General features: G+C 34.6%; 1 protein-coding gene across 6 annotated transcripts in view; it reads right to left on the bottom strand.

Annotated features, from left to right (window-relative positions):
• Positions 1-22,853, bottom strand: part of LOC127409621 (gephyrin-like) — a 100,241-nt gene that overhangs the window by 61,612 nt on the left and 15,776 nt on the right. For all 6 annotated transcript variants that reach the window (XM_051644305.1, XM_051644306.1, XM_051644307.1 and 3 more), the window contains exon 2: positions 14,704-14,782. In XM_051644305.1, coding sequence (XP_051500265.1) covers positions 14,704-14,782 — 79 coding nt within the window. The remainder of the gene's footprint in view (positions 1-14,703; positions 14,783-22,853) is intronic.

The following is a 22,853-nucleotide window of genomic DNA, read 5'->3' as shown; positions in this document are numbered from 1 at the left end:
ATGCAAGAAATTATTCTTGAAAACAGTGTAAAAGTCTTGATGAGGGAGAAATTCTGGCAAATGCAGCATTTCAGAACTCAATTCAAAAGTAGGTATAATTAAAGACACACTAAAAAGGGTTAAATCTATTTTTTTTAAATGTTTTTTCTTATATTTAATAACAGTTACAGTATAACATTATTCAAACATATTTGGGCATTTTTAAAAGTCTTCGAGATCATATTGCTTTTATCTTGACTTTATTCACATACTGTATGAGACCTTGAAGTAATCCTAAAGTAATCAAAGTAATCTGATTACATCACTTTTTTATTGAGGTAATTTGATTATGTATTATAAATTCTCCTCCCTGCCCAGTAGGTGGCGATATGCACTGAGAATGTGAATGGCCAAAAACAAAAATAGAATGTGAAAATGAAAGTGAAAGTGGAGATTTATAGTAAAAAAGGACTTAAATATTTATCTGTTTCTCACCCACACATATAATTTTGCTTCTGAAGATATGGATTTAACCATTTGAGTCTTATGGATTACTTTTATGCTGACTTGATGTGCTTTTTGGAGCTTCAAAGTTCCGGCCACCATTCACTTGCATTGTATGGACCTACAGAGCTGAGATATTCTTCTAAAAATCTTCATATGTGTTCTGTAGAAGAAAGAAAGTCATACACATCTGGAATGGCATGAGGGTGAGTAAATGATGAGTGAATTTTTACTTTTGGGTGAACTATCCCTTTAAAGACATTAAGTACATAGTCTTGTATCTTCGTCTTTTTGTCAGATTTTCAACTACTTTTTTGCTTCAAATCAAATATTGTAATGTTGTGATTCACCTTGGAGATGGTTGGTTTGGTTCATGGTATAAAAATCTTTTATGAAGGATTTTATGAAATCCCTATGGAAAAAAAAAGAATGGGAAAAATAATTACGCGACCAAGACGGCTGAAAATGTGGGCGGCTCTATTATCAAGTCAAGTCAAGTCAAGTCATTTTTAATTGTATAGCGCTTTTCACAACACACATCGTTTCAAAGCAGCTTTACAGAAAATCATGCATTAACAGAAAATGAAACTGTAATATCTATAAATGATCACGGTTATGACATCACAGTGATGAGAATATTAACATATGACTACCCATTTTTACATATCAACATCTATTCAGTATTTAGCAAACTGAACCATCCTGATGAATGATGTACACTATGCCATTATGTGGTGGTTAGCCAATCATAACAGAGGTCATGTACATATAGAAGTCTGAAAGGAAAAATATGTCGTCTTTTTAATTCTAAGGGCAGGTCTGCTTTAGGATGTAGCCGACTTGTCTAAGCGTCACAGAGAGGATGGAAAACAGTCATTAAAACTTGTTCATGACTGTTTATGATGCAAAAAAACCTTGACTAACATTATAAGTGGACCAGAGAAATAAAAAGATAAAAGTATGTAGAATCTGGCCTTTTTAAGAAGAAAGTGTATAGCCAAGTTTTCATTGCTGTTTGTAAAGGAGTTTGAAACTCGACTTTAGCTCAAAGTTTCTCACAGGATGCAGCTATAAAGAAGTTAGGGGGAGTTACGGCGAGGTATTGAAATAGATGTTTAAATCAATGCTTTGTTAGTCGGGAAGGTGACTTTGCACAAAGACAGAAAGTGAGTAGGCACATCTGAAAGTTTTGTGGCAGAGGATTTGACGGTACATTCAGGGTAAATCTGCAGTGAAGATGATGTCTGCGTGAGTGGTAATGGCGTAGTGGGCTAAAGCACATAACTGGTAATCAGAAGGTTGCTGGTTCGATCCCCACAGCCACCACCATTGTGTTCTTGAGCAAGGCACTTAACTCCAGGTTGCTCCGGGGGATTGTCCCTGTAATAAGTGCACTGCAAGTCACTTTGGATAAAAGCGTCTGCCAAATGCATAAATGTAAATGTCTGCGTACAGTATTATTTATGCAATATAGAATAGACTGTGCAAAACTTGCTGGCCATGATGAGGGTGTTCTAGGTGGCTGCCAGGGCGTTTAGGTGGTTAAATGCATGAAAAGTCCCATAGACTTATATTAAAGGGGGGTCTGAGCCATATCTAGAGACCAGAATATAACAGAGAATTAAGGGTTGGCTCTTTTGACTTGGACTAGTAAGAAACCACCTACTGTAGCAATGCCCTAGCAACCACCCACAACACCCTAGCAACTGCATGGCAACACAATAAAAATCACTCAGAACTCAAGCACCACTCACATTTTATTCAAAAATACAGTATAAAAAAAAAAAATCAAGGTATTTTTTCATTTAATACCTTTAAGGCACTTTACTGTTAACATACCAATATGTTACATTCGGTTTGAAAATAGCCAATACATTTCACGACAGTTATTTTTTAGTATTGCATATTTTAGCGAGAGATTTCTTGGTGGTGAATATTTAAGTGGTTTTCTGATTGAGGAGTCATAATCATTGTACAACAGAATTCAAGTCTTAATGAAATTCAAACGATGTTGCATTTTGGCCCAGTGGCAAAATCATTAAATCTGATGGAGTTAATTGTTTTGTAATAGTCCAACTGGAGATATTTAAGTGTCAAAGTGAGCCAGTGTGTGAAAATCATTTGTCCTGGGGAACCGACTGTTGTGCTGGGCTAAAAATGAAATATTACAGACCTTCGTAAAAAATAATTTCCAGACGTTCTGGAAGCAGTAGAGGAGGAGAACAGGAAGTGAGGTGGAAACTAAGCCAAGAGGAAAGAGGTTGGTGATGTATTATGTTCAGAATGGAACACTAGTCTACTGCATACTATACAGTATACACTATATTCCATACTAGTTTTTAAAATAGTATGTAAAACAGTATTCAGTAATCAACAATAAATGCTTTAAACAGTAGTATGCTAAACTGCTGTCACATGATCTTACTACATTAAATGTTAAATTCAGCGAGTGGCATAAAGCTTGCATTTCATAAATAAATATGGTTATTTTGTGCCAGTAGTGAGTAAAAATGTCAACATTTGGCAGTCAAATCAAACAATGAGTCAAGAAAGAGATTATAAATAATTCAGTTTATTCATCACACTGTAAATGATAGATCCACTATAGTACATTTGTATTCTGTTTTCTGTATACAGCACATTTTCCCCAAATGTTTTAGCTTAGCAAACACAGAATGTTCCCCTAAAGTTAGCATAGGGTTCCCGTTTGGTAATTTTTCCGGGAAACAATTTCTATGTTCTAAGAAAGTTCTCTTTAGGTTCTATTTTTATAATGGTTTCACTTTATATTAAGTGTCCTGGTAACACTTTCTATGAAGCCCATATTTATAATGCACTGTAAAGGCGTTATAAATGCATTATACTGCATTCATAATGTCTCATAATACACCTTGTAATAAGTTATAACCTCTCATAAATAATTATAACTACAGTTATAATACATTATAAGAATTCCCCTTTCATAGTTATGCTTTAGAATTAACACAAGCAACATCTAATTTTAATGCAGCAGAAGCTTATAAAGTTAATATTATAAGTGCTGTATAGTGTAAACTGTCAAAAGGCTTTAAGACATGATCATATTATAAGTGCTCTTTGTCTGCTTTAAGTAAAGTTACAAAAACAATATCTTCTTATGAACAGCCATAGCATAAACTTGTAACATGCAATACATACACAAGTCAAACTTATATAGTGGAAGATATTTATAAATAAGTCTCCAAATAAGATGCAAAAACATTAAAGTTTATTGAATATATTGTATCCAGTGTAGAATCACTTTGATTTTTTTATATTTTGTTTACTCTTGGGTGTGTTTACATGTGTCAGCATACATATGTTTTACATTCTGATATATTTTAATCATGTAGCTTTACACGTGTGTTTCGTAATATCTCAAAATTTACATTGAATATGTGTTATTTTGTATTTTGTGCATGTGTAATGTACTGTATATAATTCCAGCATGACTTGCAATGTCTTATAACCACTTAAAAATATCTCATGGATGTTTATATGAGACATTATTTTGTCACTTTACTTAAAGCATACCTATATATATATATATGGACCCACTTTATATTAGGTGGCCTTAACTACTATGTACTATGTACCATTTGATACAATGTACTTATTATGCACATACATGTTGTTGCATTGTAATTATATTTAAAGTACTTGCATTTAATTACATTTGTAGTTACACTGTTAACTTTACCCCAACCCTAACCCAACTCTTACCCCAACACCAAACTCTAACCCCTAATCCTAACCCTAACCCTACACTTACTCCTAAACCTACCCGTACCTCAACCTCAGTAGCAGCAAATGTGGGAATTTTGCAGAACAACATGTAGTTACGCAGTAAATACATAGTCTTGTATGTATTTAATGCTAGTGCATAGTAGTTAAGTATATATACACAGTTTTGGGTAAGTTACTCTAAAAAAGTAATTAATTACTAACTACTAATTACATCTTCTACAGTGTAATTACATTACTGTACTAATTACTCTGTCTGAAAAGTAATTGCATTACTTATTACTAATTACTTTCTAAAACCCTTATCAACCTCGACCAGATGAAAAATATAAGGATAGACATGAAACTGTTCTTTTAATTCTTTCAAATAAATAATATAAGATCTTAGTCATGTGACGCCATGCAAGGTTCGGATGTGTGAACGTCGAGCTCTGCGCACTTTGCTAGTTTTGATACTTTTAATGATATAAACTGGTGACATTTGATACACCCTGATACATAACTGTCCTAGGAAGACAACATGTCAAAGAATTAAAAATCTTCGGGCTCTGGATACATTAAAAGAAACTTACGTGCTCAAGCTGACGCCCCTCTGAAGGCCTCGGACCAGGGAGTCAGTCTGACTTGGAGGATCTTGCTGCAATACGTCAATCGATCACTGCCATGGAGATGAAATTCACTGATGTGGTTACAAGAGTGGCGGATGTTGAGAAACGGATCGATTATTTGGAGTCATCGGAGAGGGAATTAGCTGCTAATCCGCTAGTGACCAAGGCGGACTTGGAGCATGTCTGGGAAAAGTTGGAAGATATGGAAAATCATAGTTGGCAGAACAATGTCCGAATTGTTGGAATTCCTGAGCGAGCAGAGGGTCCGAATATGGTGGAATTTCTGGACAGGCTCCTTCCGAGTCTGCTCGACATAACAGGCCATAAGCTGGAAATCGAGCGAGCTCACAGAGTTCCAGCTCTGTGATCCACTGAGGGAGACAGACCTCGATCAATTCTGGCCAAATTTCTGAGATCATCTGATAAAGATCTTGTGTTATGCGAGGCGAGGAGTAAAGGAAGGCTTTCTTGGAAGAACCACAACATTTTCTTGTTCCCAGAATTTGCGAATTCGACAAGAGAGAAACGTGATCGATTCAAGGAATGCAAGAAACTCTTACATCAACGGAAGGTCGCTTTTGCACTGATGTTCCCGGCCAAACTGAGAAAAGATGCTAAGGATGGCCACAAAGTATTTACATGTCCCCAACTGGCGATGTCCTTCATGGAGTCAATGGAGTGAGTGGGTCATTGTGTGGTGCTTGCATTGCAGCTGAGTGGGCCTGACTCACTGAACATTCACTTGACCGTCCGATGAAACTGGGCACCTTTTTTGTTTCTTTTTGTGCTGGTTCCACCTAGCGGCTGGAGTTTGTTTTTTATAGTAACACTCCTTCGGGACAGTTATGTGGATGAATCTACACGTTCTTTGTGTTTATCCTGCCTATTGGCTGGAGTTTGTTTAATAGATTTTCTTCTTTTATGTAATTCTGTCTCACAAAATTTGTATAGAAACACCGGACTTGAGCAATCCGACGGCAAAGTTGTTGCGGGGGCTCTTGTAGGCATACATGGACTGTTTGGGTTTAGAGGGATGGACACCAGTTGGCGCTGTTGTGCGCGGGGTTAATGCACACGTTTTTCTTTTTTCTGTTTGTTTGGTTCGTGGTTTGATTGTTGCACTAATGTTGGACAGTGGTCTTTATAATTTTATATTTGACACACAATCTATTTTTCTAATATGTCAAAATGTCAAATGTTAATATGAGTGGATTGTCTCTCTCCATGTGGAATGTGAATGGGTTGGGGCACCCCATAAAAAGAAATATGTTATAGTGTTTCTTCAAGAAACGCATCTTTCCCCGCAGGAAGCTGAAAAATTTGGGAAGATATGGGGTGGACATATTTTCTTTAGTGCTGGCTCGAGTAAGAGCAGGGGAGTCATTACATTGATAAGTAAACATCTACAATTGAAATGTCTCAAACAGATTAAAAATAAATTAGGAAGAGTCATTATTGTTTTAGCAGAAATTCAGGGGCAAAGTCTTATTTTGGCTAATATTTATGCACCTAACGCTGATGATCAGGGCTTTTTTATAGATCTTGAAGGGAGGTTGCAAGTCGCTGGCACCCCTCATGATATAATATTGAGAGGAGTCTTTAATCTGTTGATGGACTTAGTCCTTGATCATAGTGAAGCAAAAGTGTGTAAGCCCCCAAGAGCAACACTGACGCTTCACAGGATGTATAAATATCATGGTCTTACAGATATTTGGAGACCTTTGAACCCATCTGGTAGGGACTATACATTTGTTTCATCAATTCATAAGATTTATTCAAGAATAGATTTTTTTTTTTATATCTAAGTCCCTCATTTCATCTGTTGTTGATTGCTCAGTTGGAAACATCTTAGTCTCAGATCACGCCCTGGTGTGTTTAGAGGTGTTGCCACATACAAAGAAAAAGAAACCATTAAGTTGCCGCTTCAATGTATCCCTTTTGCAAAATCCTGAATTCCAGCAAATGTTAAAGGCTGAAATCAATGTTTATATGGAGACCAACTGGTCCTCACTATTCTCTGTGGGCGTGGCTTGGGAGGCACTTAAGGCAGTTCTTAGGGGTCGGATCACGCCTCATTCATCAAAAAATCCAAAGCACGAGAACTCATGGAATTTGAAGGGAATATTAAAAGTGCTGAGGCAGAGCTGAAGCGCCGAATGTCGTCTGATGGCCTCAGAGAACTGACCTGTCTGAAATACAAATATAATAATATTTTGTCGTGGAATGTGGCTATTCAGGGCAAGACAGTCATACTCTGAGTTGGGGGACAAAGCAGGGAAGCTTTTGACTAGATATATAAAGCAGAGAGAGTCTTTCTCTATCATTCCCCCAGTGAAATCTACTGGTGGTGAAATATTTACCTCGGCCATTGATATTAATAATGCTTTTAAAGAATTCTATCTTGATCTCTATAGTTCCACGTCTTCGTCTACTGATGAAGATATTAGAAACTTTGTGGAACCATTAGATCTCCCTAAACTGATGACTGAGCAAAAAAATTCTCTTGATTGTGAGATAACCTTGGAGGAGCTTAGTGAGGTAATTAAGGCCTTGCCTACAGGCAGGTCTATGGGGCAAGACGGCTTTATGCCTTGCCTCCACAGAATTATTAATTCCTTTTCTTTATTAAAGTTTTCAGGATACAGAGTCAGTTGGTCTAAATGTTGCCTGAAGCATATGGCTGAACCCTAAATTACATATTATTAAGTCCCCTTTCTGCTGGTCAGAGTGGATTGTGAGGGGGGTTACTACACTCGATGACCTATATGAGAGTGGAGTCTTTTGAAAATGTGGTTCAACATTTTAGGATTCCCAGATCTCAGTTCTATAGGTATTTACAGCTGTGCCACCTGCTCTGTACTATTTTTGGGAGTAGTATACACCCCCTAAAGTGGCAGATACTGTGGAAGTGGTGATTACTGCTTTTGGAAAAGGTCATGAGGGGGCAGCGTTAAATTAGAAAACATATTTTAACATTAGATGTTAAATTTCGATTTTAAATTCACTATTGTTTTATATAGAATTGTTCTAGAGTCTATACAGTATTTAACACAATTACATAAGAAGTAACTGTAATTAAAATTAAGTGTAATCCCTTACCTTTTTTCAGTGAAAAGTAATTTAATTACAGTAATTAATTACTTAGTAATGCATTACACCCAACACTGTATATATATATATATATATATATATATATATATATATATATATATATATACACAATATATTATACGTAACTTCTACAGATAAAATTGGATGTTGCTTGTGTTATAATGCATTATTCTCTAAGGTATAACTATGAAAAGGTAAGTATTATATTATATTATAATTGTGGTTACAATCATTAATGAGAAGTTATAACAGTATAAGGTGTATTATGAGACATTACTAATGCATTATAATGCCTTTACAATGCATTATAAATATGGGCTTCATAGAAAGTGATACCGGTGTCTTTAACTACTATGTACTAACATTAAAATACGTAAAATACAATGTATTTATTGTGTAACTACATGTTGTTCTGCAAAATTCTCACAAGATTCACATTTGCTGCTACTAAGGTTGAGGTACAGGTAGGGTTAGGGTTAGAGTTAGGTTTAAGGATAATAGTTAGGTTAGGTTAGGTTAGGTTAGGTTAGGGTTAAAGGTTAGGTTAACTGTGTAACTACAGATGTAATTAAATGCAGGTACTTTAAATGTATGTGCATAATAAGTACATTGTATCAAATGATTAAGCACATAGTAGTTAAAGACACCCAATATAAAGTGAGTCCTTTATTACTATAAAATAACATTCTCAGAACGTTACATGGAGGTTTTTGTGTTACAATCTAAGGAGAACTTATACAGAACGCTTTCTAATGCTTTTCTTATTTTTTTTATTTTATTTTTTTTATTACCATAAACTAATGTTCCCAAAACTTTGCAGGGTTTTTTCATGAAAACCTAGGTCCATCCAGGTATTCCAAGCATTCTGAAAATGTCCATACTGTGTACATTATAAGTACTATACAGTACTCACAACCGAAATAGTACCAGTTGTAGAGTTCCCACACCTTTTGACCAATACATTTCCATTGTTTTGTCCATGACTTTTCCATTTATTTGAGATTATAGAATAGATCTAACAAAATTTTGTGAGGCTTATCCTTAAAACAACAATAAATAAAAGGCAATATGGGGTAAGAAAATAAACTTTATTTAAGATATATTCCCTTAAAAAAAGTCCTATTGCAATTTCACTTAAGTAAATATTTCTTGATTTTAATATGTAGATTTTTTCTGGCAAAAATATATATTTTTTATAATGTAACTAAAAAAATAGCTATCAAATTAAATACAAATCTAACTGAATTATTTGACTGGCAAAAGTTGACATTTTACTCAAAAAAATTAAATATGTATTTTTTTTTTTTAAAAGATTATGTAGATTTTGTTACTGGCATAAATACTGATTTTGAATTTAATTAATTTATTTATTGCACTGTTACTAGAAAAAATAATACTCACTTTAGACTTTTCCACTATTTTTCCTGTATTTCCAGGTTTTCCATGACTAAACTCTGTACTAGTATGGTAATGATATTCCGAAAATAGCTACGGTATGTCTGGAGGGATTGCATCAGCTGTTCTTCCTAAACTTTTGTTAAAGAATTGTCTAGAAAACAGATCTTCCTACAAAAAAAAAAAAAAAAAAAAAAAAAATGGAAGAAATGACATCCTCCAATGCTAGCAATAGAAATACAATTTCTGTGATATTTTTGGCACAGTGTCAGAGTTGCATTTTCTCGTCCTAGTGCCAAAGACGTTTGCCCAGTCTTTCTCTGTCTAATGGAAGAGTTATGACTGTTTAATCGAGCGCTGCTGTCATATGGACCCCGCCACACTTAAAAACATCATTCCTGGCCTCGCCGCATTCCTCAGGGTATGAATAAAAGAAAGACAGACAGAGAGAGAGAGAGAGAGCTACACACATCTGTGACCCAGCTTTATGGGCCTACTTCAATTCTGGATGTGCTCCCAAACGAAGGCCATCAGCTGCTGTTATGTAATTAATAATGGAGTGCCTTTGTGCTGAATGGCGAGTTTCGGCGCATTTTAAAGCGCTGCTGAAGGGCACAGGGACCCTCACTGACACACTACCTGAAAACACTCTTAGGGGGCGTTCACGTAAGACACGTTCTTGTGTTATAAACAGCTGGATGGAGCGCAACTGAAAGGAACAGAATGCAGGGGTTGCGAGACGTGTTTTAAAAGTACTTTAAACTAGTGCAGAATTCATGGTGCGAGATGTGATGCAAAAGCAAAAAAGTCCGTCTGACGCACACAGTATTTAAAAAACAATGCGTACGAACAAGTTTTTACTCTAAAAACAGGAGCGCAACGGAATGGAACTGAAATGTGACCCAGACATGTTTTCGTTAGATTTACTCAAATATGAAATAAAACTCGAAGGGCTGTCATACACATGGTGCTGGAACAAAATGTACTCAGTGAACCGTGGACAGACTATTGCAACATGCACAAGGTCAGCTTTCTCTCTCAGTCTATCTAACAAGGGTCAGTGAAAGATGAGCCACATGTCACCCATCTGATTTATTCACTGGCTATTTTTAGTGCCGCCAATTAGTGAAACTGACAGTGGATGTTACAACTAGAGTCGCGTGAGGACAAGAGCGCAGCAGAAAGCCCTCCTGTCCGCCCATCCTCTTCTCGTCTGATGTCTCTCTGTCCTCCAGTGGAACGGGCTGCATTCACACTTAACACACAATCTTTATCTGTGTCGTCCCTCAGCACCTGTCATCTCTTTCCCCAAACCCACTTGAGTTTTATCTGTCTCTCACCTGAAAGCTCTTTCAAAGACTTTCTGCAGCGAACACTCCCTGATCGTTCATGAAAATTGTGCAGCACAGCTTATGTGGCTTAATGGCACATCTTTCAGTCTGAGATATGCTTCACACACATTTCATTCATGTACTATTACATTACAAAATAACACTTGGCCATTACAAGTAAATCTGACATTGATATCCATCAGGGCTTCAATGTAACCGCATGTTTCACATGTAATAGAGTGAACTCCGGATGAGCATTCAATGAATATCCTGACATCAATGTCTCAAAAAAACATTAATGAAGAAGAGTCATGTTTGGAATATTATGTTTAGTATACACTCAAACAAAGGAGTTTTGCTGCTTGTTCAATTTACTTAATTAAAATGAATTCTAGAACATTTCGTTACAACTTGATTTCATTGCATTCTATCCAATTCCATTTGTAAAATGGAAGTTTACTTAACCCATTTGAGTTAGGACTATATGGATACTTTTTGTGGTGTAAATGTAGCATTGATGAAACTGGGCAGGGGATTTCCATTTCCCGGCATAATTAAATGTTATTTTATGTGATTTTGTGCAAGCTGAATATAAAGGCGGTTACTTGTTAGTGTTTGATGTTTTGTTATGTTGAGATTTAGAAGAGTTTCTGTTTTGTTGGAGTTTTGGGGGTTACCATTACGATGAAGAGTGGAGCTTGAGCTAACAATAAGTACATGTAGATGTCACTTGTAAAATTGATTGCTTGCTTCGTTGACTGAACTTTATTTAAGTTTCTTTGACACACTGTAAAATCTAATTACTTGACCTTACTTAGGATTTTTAAGGCAATCGGTTTGCATGCTTTTTTAATTAAACATAATTATTTGGCTCAAGTAAACTAAACATAATCTTTTTAAGTAATGTTAACTAGTTACAAGAAAACTTAACTCATCTGTGATTAAAGTATCAATCAGCACGTCTTATACAGTAAAAGGGAAAATTATGACTGAAATCTCGGTTAGCCACATGGCACATTGGATTCTGGTCGGTACTTCCCAGTGCACATAAATCTGCAATTTTGTAAAGTACAACTGAGGAAATAAGGATTACTTAAATTGAACAGACTCCAAGTTCACCAGAGGTAACACTAATCACCCTCATGGTGACTTCACATCTATCAACCAGGTACAAAAAACCAACAACAATAGTCATAAGAAATAAAACGATATACATTTTTAAATATCAATTATTATTTTTCTACATTAATTCCCTCGTTTTGACCAAACATACATAATTTATTCAAGTGCAAGGGCTTATGGGTATTCCACACAGCCGCAATTTTGTACTTGATAATTTTGAGTTAGTATTACTCAAAGTCAACGTATATATTTGAATTATGATTACAAAATGCGACATTTCAAGTACTGTTTAATTAGGACCACTTAAATGTTTTTTTTTTATTAATGGCAACTTTAGGATTTAGAGAGTAATGGTAACTTAATTAAAACTAGTAAGGATAGTAAAAAATTAAGTTTAAGTTGAGTAAAAAATTTATTTTTACAATTTGATATAACTATTAGTATTTACAGTGCACGTCTAATGTTGTTGGATTTACCCAGTTCAACTATGTTCTTTCTACACAAAGTGATTGTGTTGAGATTACAACATATTTTTAAATTTAGAAAACTCATTTCAAACACGTGGAACCACTGTCCATGACTGAATCATGTAGTGATGGGAAGTCCGATTCATTTCCGCAAACTGAACCGTTTCAATGAACCAAAAAAAAAATTAAAAAAAATTCAGCAGTTCTTTTATGTCATCACATAATGATGTCACTACTACATAATTCTAACATTCCAGTGTCAAACATGGATATGTTCTACTTGTCTAAAGCATAAAAAGACAATAAACTACTCTTAATCAACTCACCAGAAACCATGATTCAGTTTATAACAATTTAAAATATAATCTGAATGCACAATAACAAACAAGAATACAATTCATTTACTTCTCTTGTTTTAATAAAAATTTTATTTAATAAAACTACTGTAGTCATAATCATATTTCCAGTACGTTTGGTTTGTTATTAAAGAAACTTCTTTTACTCCTGGGATCAGTTCTTTCATTGGTTTTTGGTTCATTTTGAGCCTAACAAGACCGAAAACATTGACGTCCTATTCAGCGTGTAGGTTTGATTCGTTCATTTCGAACAGGTTCTTTGGTTCAAAAACCGGTCTAGTATTTTGCAAGGGCCATGTAGCTTGTATGAGTCATACTCGTTCACTTTGAACTTGGTCTCAGGTTACTAGTTGTCTGCATTTAGCATCGTTTTAGTATGTTGTTGCTGATACATAAGTTACTGAAATTCAGATTTCTTGAAAATGTCCATCACAGTTAGTGACACGATTTATTAAGTCTAATTAAAAAATACAAATACAACTAGAAAACTATTATATTATTATTATTATTTATTTGTATTTTGGGGGGGAATTTTCTCCCCTGTTCTTCCCAATTTGGAATGCCCAATTCCCAATGCGCTCTAAGTCCTCGTGGTGGTGTAGTGACTCGCCTCAATCTTATCACGTGGCTTGTTGAGCGCGTTACCGCGGAGACGTAGCGGGTGTGGAGGCTTCACGCTATTCTCCGCGGCATCCACGCACAACTCACCACACGCCCCACCGAGAGTGAGAACCACATTATGGTGACCACGAGGAGATTAATCCATGTGACTCTACCCTCCCTAGCAACTGGGCCAATTTGGTTGCTTAGGAAACCTGGCTGGAGTCCCTCAGCATGCCCTGGATTCGAACTCGTGACTCCAGGGGTGGTAGACTATTATATTATTCATAATTTGTATTAGTAACATCATCGAGTAAAAATGGCGACTTACGTCTCCAAATATTTTTCAAATAATTAAAAAATAACACAGAAACAAACATCTGTAGGTTTATAAATATTTTATTCGGCTACTGCCATCAACGTTTTAACACACAGTAAGTCCTCATTAATCTTCTGCAAATTTCGACAGTTAGTGGGACCGGCTTATTCAGTTCTTTTTTTTTTCTTTTTTTTTTTCTTTGGAATGCCCAATTTCCAATGTGCTCTAAGTCCTCGTGGTGGCATAGTGACTCGCCTCAATCCGGGTGGTGGAGGACGAATCTCAGTTGCCTCCGCATCTGAGATGTCAATCCACACATCTTATCACATGGCTTGTTGAGCGTGTTACCATGGAGACATGGCGCATGTGGAGGCTTCATGCTATTCTCCGCGGCATCCACGCTCAACTCACCACGTGCCCAACCGAGAGCGAGAACCACATTATGGTGACCATGAGGAGGTTACCCCATGTGACTCTACCCTCCCTAGCAACCGGGCCAATTTGGTTGCTTAGGAGACCTGACTGGAGTCACTCAGCACACCCTGGATTCGAACTTGTGACTCCAGGTGTGGTAGTCAGTGTCTTTACCACTGAGCTACCCAGGCCCTATTTGGTTCTTTTTGAGTTGGACAGTTCAACGTGCTGCATAGCCAGTACAAGTACTTCAGCTCGGAACTAAAGTTCGATTCAGTTCGATTTTGTGATCTGACTTGACCTGCTGAGAATTGACTCAAAAGAACGATTCATTCAAGAATCGGATCACTAGAATCAAGTTCAGCCAAAGAGCTATTTTTTTGACTGTAGAGTTAGTGTAGTGATGCATAATACATCTATTAAGTTATCATAGTAACTTCTAAAGGTTCCTTTATGACCTCATAGAACTTCAAAAGGTTTTATAATGAAATCAAAGAAACATTAAAAAGTTCTATATATGACATCATATAATATTTGAACAGTTCTCCTATGACCTCATATGCATTTTAGAAGGTTCCCTTGTGGCCTCAGGGTGTAAAACCCTTTTCAAAACACCCATTTTAAACAGTATATATTGGCGAACTACAGTTTTTTGATGGTTTAAATGATGTGAAAAGGAAGAGTTAAGAGTCAACCAGATATATTGTGTGTGTGTGTGCTGTGAATATCACTCACAGGGACGGGTCATGCACGAGGTCTTTGAGGTTGATCCCGCTGCGGTCCTCAGCGAGATTTCGAAAGCAGCTGTCACTTACTGCCAAACAAACAGAAAGAGGACATTACAGAATTAACGTAACAGAGTATTTTTGCTGTTCAAATAATGTTACAAATCATACAACCGCAAGGGTGGGATGCATGTATTCACAATAAAGTGCAGCTGTGCCCGCATACTTTTACATCCGTCTTGGATCAGGAAGTATTTTTCCCATTTATTTCTTTTATTGGGATTTCATGAAATCCGTCATAAAAGAGTTGTCAGTCATAACCAAACAAACCATCTCCGAGGTGAATCACAACATTACAAACTTTAAAGCAAAAACGTATTTGAAAATCAAACAAAAGGACAAAGGTACAAGACTGCGTACTGTGTACGACTTTAATAAGGGAATGAACTACAGTCCCATGAAGCATTGTGAATGTCCTAATTAAATTAAAAACAATGAAACAATATAAAAATACTGACTTAATGTCAGAGGTGAGTAGTAATGCGCTACATTTACTCCGTTACATTTACTTGAGTAATTTTTTGGAAAAAATGTACTTTTTACGTAGGTTTAAAAGTGAATTTCTAATGACATTTTTGTAATTTTACTTTGTTACAATGGACTGCGTTCCTGTCATTACATTACTGGGTTTAATTTTAATTAATGTGAATTTATTGAGAGATTATTGAATGGGACTTTTATGACAGCGGAAGTTCACACAGCTGTGCGCACTGACACAGACTGTCACTCAAGCTGAGTCCATCACTGCTGCAGCATCATGTTTTTCAAACTAAATGAAACACTTTCTTCACTTTGCACAGTAAAAATATTATAGTTTCATCATGCAATGCCTTCTTTTAACACCAAGACAAGCGGATATTTCGAGATTAAAATTGCAGCTCCAACTTTAAGGTAAGTTTTGGCCGTAGTGTTAACGTGGGCTTTTCTGTGACATGGTGATGGTCATTTTCAGGGTGATTCTGTAACTGGGCACTTGTGACATCAGTTTTTAAGTGTACATTTTTAAATCAGTGCAGCAATATATCAGTGCACTTTGTCCTGCATGCTGCATGTCATGAACAGTATTTACGCATTTAACCCACGCCCTCGCGGGGATACTGGAAACTATCACAACTCCTTTGGGCTGATTAACTGTATAAATCCGTGTAAACATCCACGTTAAGTGTAAATGCCTTTTGCTCTGCCGATCGCATTATTGACAACTGGAGCGCGAACAGACAGCATTTCTGCGTGTGGTGCCCTACGCAGGCTGCATACTCTGCGTTTAGGGAGCGGTGATACTGTGTACAGAACTAATGATCTAAAGTCTTTCGACACTGAAAACTGTAACTACACTGAACTAACAGCTAAAAGTTATGAAACAGCGAAAGTAGGCATTAATAAAACGTTTTCACTGTAATAATTACTAGATAATAATTTTTTTTTAGGGGTTACTGATCAGAAGGTTGGGGGTTCAAGCCCCAGCACTGCCAAGATGCCACTGTTGGGCCCTTGAGCAAGGCCCTTGACCCTATCTGCTCCAGGGGTGCCATATCATGGCTGACCCTGCACTCTGACCCCCAGCTTAGCTGTATATGTGCAAACATATAATGTGTGATAAATTAATTAATTAATTAAATTAATTATAATTAGAAAGGTTTCCAAACCTCTCTTCTTACTGACAGTTCATCCAGATCTGACAAGAGCCCTTAAAGGGATAGTTCACCCAAAAATGAATATTCTCTTATCATTTACCCCCCTTCATGCCATCTCAGATGTGTATGACTTTCTTTCTTCTGCTGAACACAAATGAAGATTTTTAGAAGAATTTCTCAGCTCTTTTGGTCCAATCAGTACATAGATTCAGAATTTATAATGTATCATTTTATTTTAACATGGTTGGCAGTGATTGGATGATGCTGGACATTACTTTGAATCAGAATTAATTATGCTAATTTATGATGTAATGTCTGTAATGTCTCAAAAACATGAATAAACAACACTCCTGGAAACATAATAAACAATTTGATAGACTTTCTATAACTTGGTATTATTTAAAAAAAAAAAAAAATTCAGAACTTAGTCCCACTGTCCACATATGCAGACATATATATTTTAAGGAAAACTGTTTGCTCTAGATTTTTTTTGTGCTTCTTTATTTGGGGCTACTAGTTACAAGTCAAAAAGGGAAATGGAAAATGCATACTGGAGTCATGCTTGGGTCTCAGGAGGTTAAACTGTGGGAGTCTGGGAGTGTGAGTGAGATACATTTGGGGGATGCCCATGAAATTAAACTAAGTTTTGCTGCAGCCCAGAGATCTCCAAATGGGGGCGGAAAGTCCAAAAGAGGGTGGGGTTACTCTGGAAGGGGGTTGGGCCCTCTCAAAAAGGGGTGGCACTTACACCCACAGTTAGGGACTGTACGTCTTTGCTAGCGGTTTGGAGCTTCCACCCCTTTATTGGAGTTCTGCCTGCAGCTATATCCTTCTCAAGAATTTTGGTGATGTGGGGGTGTATCACACCCTAGAACCCCCCTATATTCAGTCATGATGAACTGTTAGAGTTAAAGTATGTACATGGACCAAAGAATTTCCAAAGCCTTCATTTACGACTACAGTGAGGAGCATATATGTGCAAAAAAGAGAAAGAGATGAAGATAGTGATGAAGAGGATCTGCAGTGGAGTCAGGCTTCAAAGGAATGTTAATGCCAGCCATTACAAGATAGGATAAGACACAGAATACAGAATAAGAGAGAGCGAGAATGTGAACATGTTTTTGGGCTTGTTGGGTGTTCCAGCATTAAGCTCAATAAAGCTGATGGATATCTGATTTACTCTCTTTATAAGGTCATGACATGGTTTGTTGATTCATGGATTCTATACTAGCTCTACCCTGCATCCTAGTCAAGATACTGAAGTCCAAATTGGACTTTAAGTCCTTGTCAGTGATTTCTGAGGTCAACTGTATGCTCTTGTTCTCCTAAAAGTTGACATTTCTTTCAAGTAATTTTCTATGTAAACATGCATTAGACGGACATCTTTGACTGTTGCGCAACATCTCTCTGTTTTTTCGCATTTGAATGCCACGTTTTTAGATGCAGTGTCAAGTAAAAGAACTTAAACTTTTAAAAACGCGTCTCGAGACACCTGCGTTCTGTTATATTTGTTGCACTGCATAACGCGTTTGGTCTGAACAGTCCTTAAAGGAAAAGCTTTGAACACCTTGAAACTCGAGACGATTTCCAGAGAGATTCTTAAATCAAAAGGCTGTTACACCAGAAATAGGCAAATGTTTGTCTGCATTTATTATGTTAGACAGCTGTTAATTGGATTATGCTAATGTCTAACAAGGTCACGCTTTATTACAATCTTACGTTTCCTTCAAGAGTTGCTGAGTTTACAGGGGTAAAGTTCAAATGAAGCAATGCTGCCGTGATGTATGTGCGATCGGTACACAGACCAAAAGGCAAAAGGAAATGAGCTGTTTGAAGCTCACAATGTGATAATTAGGAATGGATTAATTAATCAGTGCTAAACCTTGAACAAGAAAACATGCAAAAAACAAAACAAAAACAAAAACAGATACAAACTAATGACAAGTTATTCGAGGGGAGAACAGCAAACAAATGCATTGTAGTGAAAATGGAAGAACAATGTCTTTCTCTGCAGACACTGAAATGCAAGTTACAAGATGACAGAATTCAGAATAAGGTTTCAACATTCTTTCAACCATCCTACATCTGTTCTTGACCAACATGAAAGCCTGTTTCCGCAACATAAAAAAATGCTTTAGTATGTCATATTTATGATATACTAAGTGATATTTATAAGATAAAAAGTCCTAATTATTAGATAAGTCATAATAATGAGATAAAAAGTCCTAATTATGAGATGCTAAGTAATATTTATGAGATAAAAAGTCATTATTATGAGATTTAAAGTCATAATTATGAGAGACCATGTAATATTTATGAGATACTAAGTAATATTTATGAGATAATAAGTCATAATGAGATACTAAGTAATATTTGTGAGATATTATGTCATAATTACGAGATACTAAGTAATATTTATAAGATAATAAGTCATAATTATGAGATACTAAGTAATATTTGAGATATTAAGTCATAATTATGAGACAAAGTCATAATTATGAGATACTAAGTCATAATTATGAGATATTAAGTAATATTTATGAGATATTAAGTCATAATTATGAGATACTAAGTAATATTTATGAGATATTAAGTCATAATTATGAGATATTAAGTAATATTTATGAGATATTAAGTCATAATTATGAGATACTAAGTAATATTTATGAGATATTAAGTCATAATTATGAGAGACCAAGTAATATTTATGAGATACTAAGTAATATTTATGAGAGACCAAGTAATATTTATGAGATACTAAGTAATATTTATGAGATAAAAAGTCATAATTATGAGATACTAAGTAATATTCATGAGATATTAAGTCATAATTATGAGATATTAAGTCATATTTATGAGATATTAAGTCATAATTATGAGATACTAAGTAATATTTATGAGATATTAAGTCATAATTATGAGATACTAAGTAATATTTATGAGATAATAAGTCATAATTATGAGATACTAAGTAATATTTATGAGATAATAAGTCATAATTATGAGATACTAAGTAATATTTATGAGATAATAGGTCATAATTATGAGATACTAAGTAATATTTATGAGATATTAAGTCATAATTATGAGATACTAAGTAATATTTATGAGATATTAAGTCATAATTATGAGATACTAAGTAATATTTATGAGATAATAGGTCATAATTATGAGATACTAAGTAATATTTATGAGATATTAAGTCATAATTATGAGATACTAAGTAATATTTATGAGATAAAAAGTCATAATTATGAGATACTAAGTCATAATTATGAGATACTAAGTCATAATTATGAGATAATAAGTCATAATTATGAGATACTAAGTAATATTTATGAGATAATAGGTCATAATTATGAGATGCTTATTAATATTTATGAGATAATAAGTCATAATTATGAGATGCTAAGTAATATTTATGAGATAATAGGTCATAATTATGAGATACTAAGTAATATTTATGAGATATCATGTCATAATTATGAGATACTAAGTAATATTTATGAGATATTAAGTCATAATTATGAGATACTAAGTAATATTTATGAGATATCATGTCATAATTATGAGATACTAAGTAATATTTATGAGATATTAAGTCATAATTATGAGATACTAAGTAATATTTATGAGATATTAAGTCATAATTATGAGATACTAAGTAATATTTATGAGATAATAGGTCATAATTATGAGATACTAAGTAATATTTATGAGATATTAAGTCATAATTATGAGATACTAAGTAATATTTATGAGATATCATGTCATAATTATGAGATACTAAGTAATATTTATGAGATAATAGGTCATAATTATGAGATGCTTATTAATATTTATGAGATAATAAGTCATAATTATGAGATGCTAAGTAATATTTATGAGATAATAGGTCATAATTATGAGATACTAAGTAATATTTATGAGATATCATGTCATAATTATGAGATACTAAGTAATATTTATGAGATATTAAGTCATAATTATGAGATACTAAGTAATATTTATGAGATAATAAGTCATAATTATGAGATACTAAGTAATATTTATGAGATAATAGGTCATAATTATGAGATACTAAGTAATATTTATGAGATAATAGGTCATAATTATGAGATACTAAGTAATATTTATGAGATAATAGGTCATAATTATGAGATACTAAGTAATATTTATGAGATAATAAGTCATAATTATGAGATACTAAGTAATATTTATGAGATAATAAGTCATAATTATGAGATGCTAAGTAATATTTATGAGATAATAGGTCATAATTATGAGATACTAAGTAATATTTATGAGATATCATGTCATAATTATGAGATACTAAGTAATATTTATGAGATATTAAGTCATAATTATGAGATACTAAGTAATATTTATGAGATAATAAGTCATAATTATGAGATACTAAGTAATATTTATGAGATAATAGGTCATAATTATGAGATACTAAGTAATATTTATAAGATAATAAGGCAAAATTATGAGACATTGAATTCAGAATTAATTAAAAGTCATAATTATGAGATGCTAAGTAATCGTAAATAAATAAAAAGACATAATTTTGAGATAAGTCATTTAATCTCATAATCAAGATTTACTTTTTCATAATTTGGATTTCTCATATTTATGACTTTTAATCTCATAATTATGACTTAGTTTCTCAAAATTATGTTTTATTATATAAAAATTATGACTTTAAATACAGTATAATAAATATGATTTAGTATCTCATAAGCATTTTTTTTCATTGTGGTGGAAATGAGCTTCCATATGATCAAATGCAATGCATGACTGAACACGTTTATTGTTATTTTAAAAATTCATATAGTTCAACTTATATTTCACAGCTGTGTCATACACATGGGAAATGTTACCATGAAATGGGCTGTTCCATGAAATAGCATACTACCATACTACTAATAGTATTTTTGCAATATGATACTTGCCAAAATGTTGAGTATACAAGAGAGCACAATACACTGAATGTAGACTATGTTAAGAATAGCATACTAGCATAATATTCAGTATGATTAATATGAATAATATTTCTGCAATAATATCATGTTTACTGTGCACAGTATGTTTTTTTTGTGTTCATGGAATTCCTGTATGACCTACATTTGCCAAAATGTGCAGTATACAACAATAATGCAATGTGCTCGACTTGACCTTCTGTTTCCAGTGTGATGAATGAACTGAATGTAATATAAACCACTATCTCCTTTTTTGACTAATTAGTGTATTTGACTGGACTGCCAAGAGTTAAGATATTTTTGTTTTTACATAAAATGTATTTAAAAATGCACAATAATAACATGTTTATTTCTGAAATGATCACAAAGATGATGACAACAATGTAAAATACACTACTGTTTGAAATGTTCATTCATATGTCATATGTCAATTTTTATCTTTTTGTTATATGAAGGTCACATTAAAACTGACTTGAAACCTTTTTACCAGGCCTTTATTCATTTTGGTAGTTTTCAAAAGCCTTTTACAGACTTACTGTATAATACATATATATATATATAGTAAATAATTCTATTAAACACAAAACAGAATTTGGATGTGCTGGAAATGAAACTGTGGTGAGAATTTTCATTAAAATAACATAAATCTCCTATGAGACATGTACATACACTTCTGGACATTGTTTGTAGACAAATTAAACTAGTGAGAGTGTGAAAACGTTTGAGAAGTCCATAGTGTTAAAAGTGCCCAAGAAACACCCACATTTACTATTTTTTAAGTTTACATTATGTACTACAGTGTATGCATTAGGCAGTATGCTAGTATTCCAATCTGATGCATACTGTTCAGTTTCTTGAAATAGTAGGCATTTGGCCGAAGACTGCAGTATATACTGCACAGTATACTGTTCAGTACACTATTATTTGCATTTCCTTCAGGACCACCTCTAAGAACTGCCCTATTACCACCCTGTCTGACACTGATGGCACACCAGCTAATATAATTAACGAAAGGGTTACGTCCTCAGCTCTAAACCAATAGGTTTTGCAGGTGATGACATCACCACTTTGTTAGCCTGCATGTCTTATTGGTTAGCAGGGTATCAAATGAGGCCAGAGGCCCGAGGGATGTAGATTACAGCAGCTTACTGCTGTTTATCAAGGCAGCCTTTGTAAAAAAGGAGGGGCGGACATTAAACCTGGGGGAGAGAGCTGGATATTGCACCAGTCCAGTAGAGAGAGAGAGAGAGAGAGAGAGAGAGAGAGAGAGAGAGAGAGAGACCATGTAGTTGTACACATATCAGCTTCTTAATTCTACAGCTGGGTAAATTTCCAAATTAATAAAGGTTTCATGGTGCTGTGGAAAATATAGTAACAGCAGATAAGATAATCTAATATAAGCCCGGCGTATCTTAGCAACCTTGTTCATTCTGAGAGCAGCGGCAATGGGGTTCGCACTGGGATCGCAGCATCTATCAAAC

Source organism: Myxocyprinus asiaticus, chromosome 19, assembly GCF_019703515.2.
Source record: "Myxocyprinus asiaticus isolate MX2 ecotype Aquarium Trade chromosome 19, UBuf_Myxa_2, whole genome shotgun sequence".
Lineage (NCBI taxonomy): Eukaryota > Metazoa > Chordata > Actinopteri > Cypriniformes > Catostomidae > Myxocyprinus > Myxocyprinus asiaticus.
This window is presented reverse-complemented; position numbering and strand designations above follow the sequence as displayed.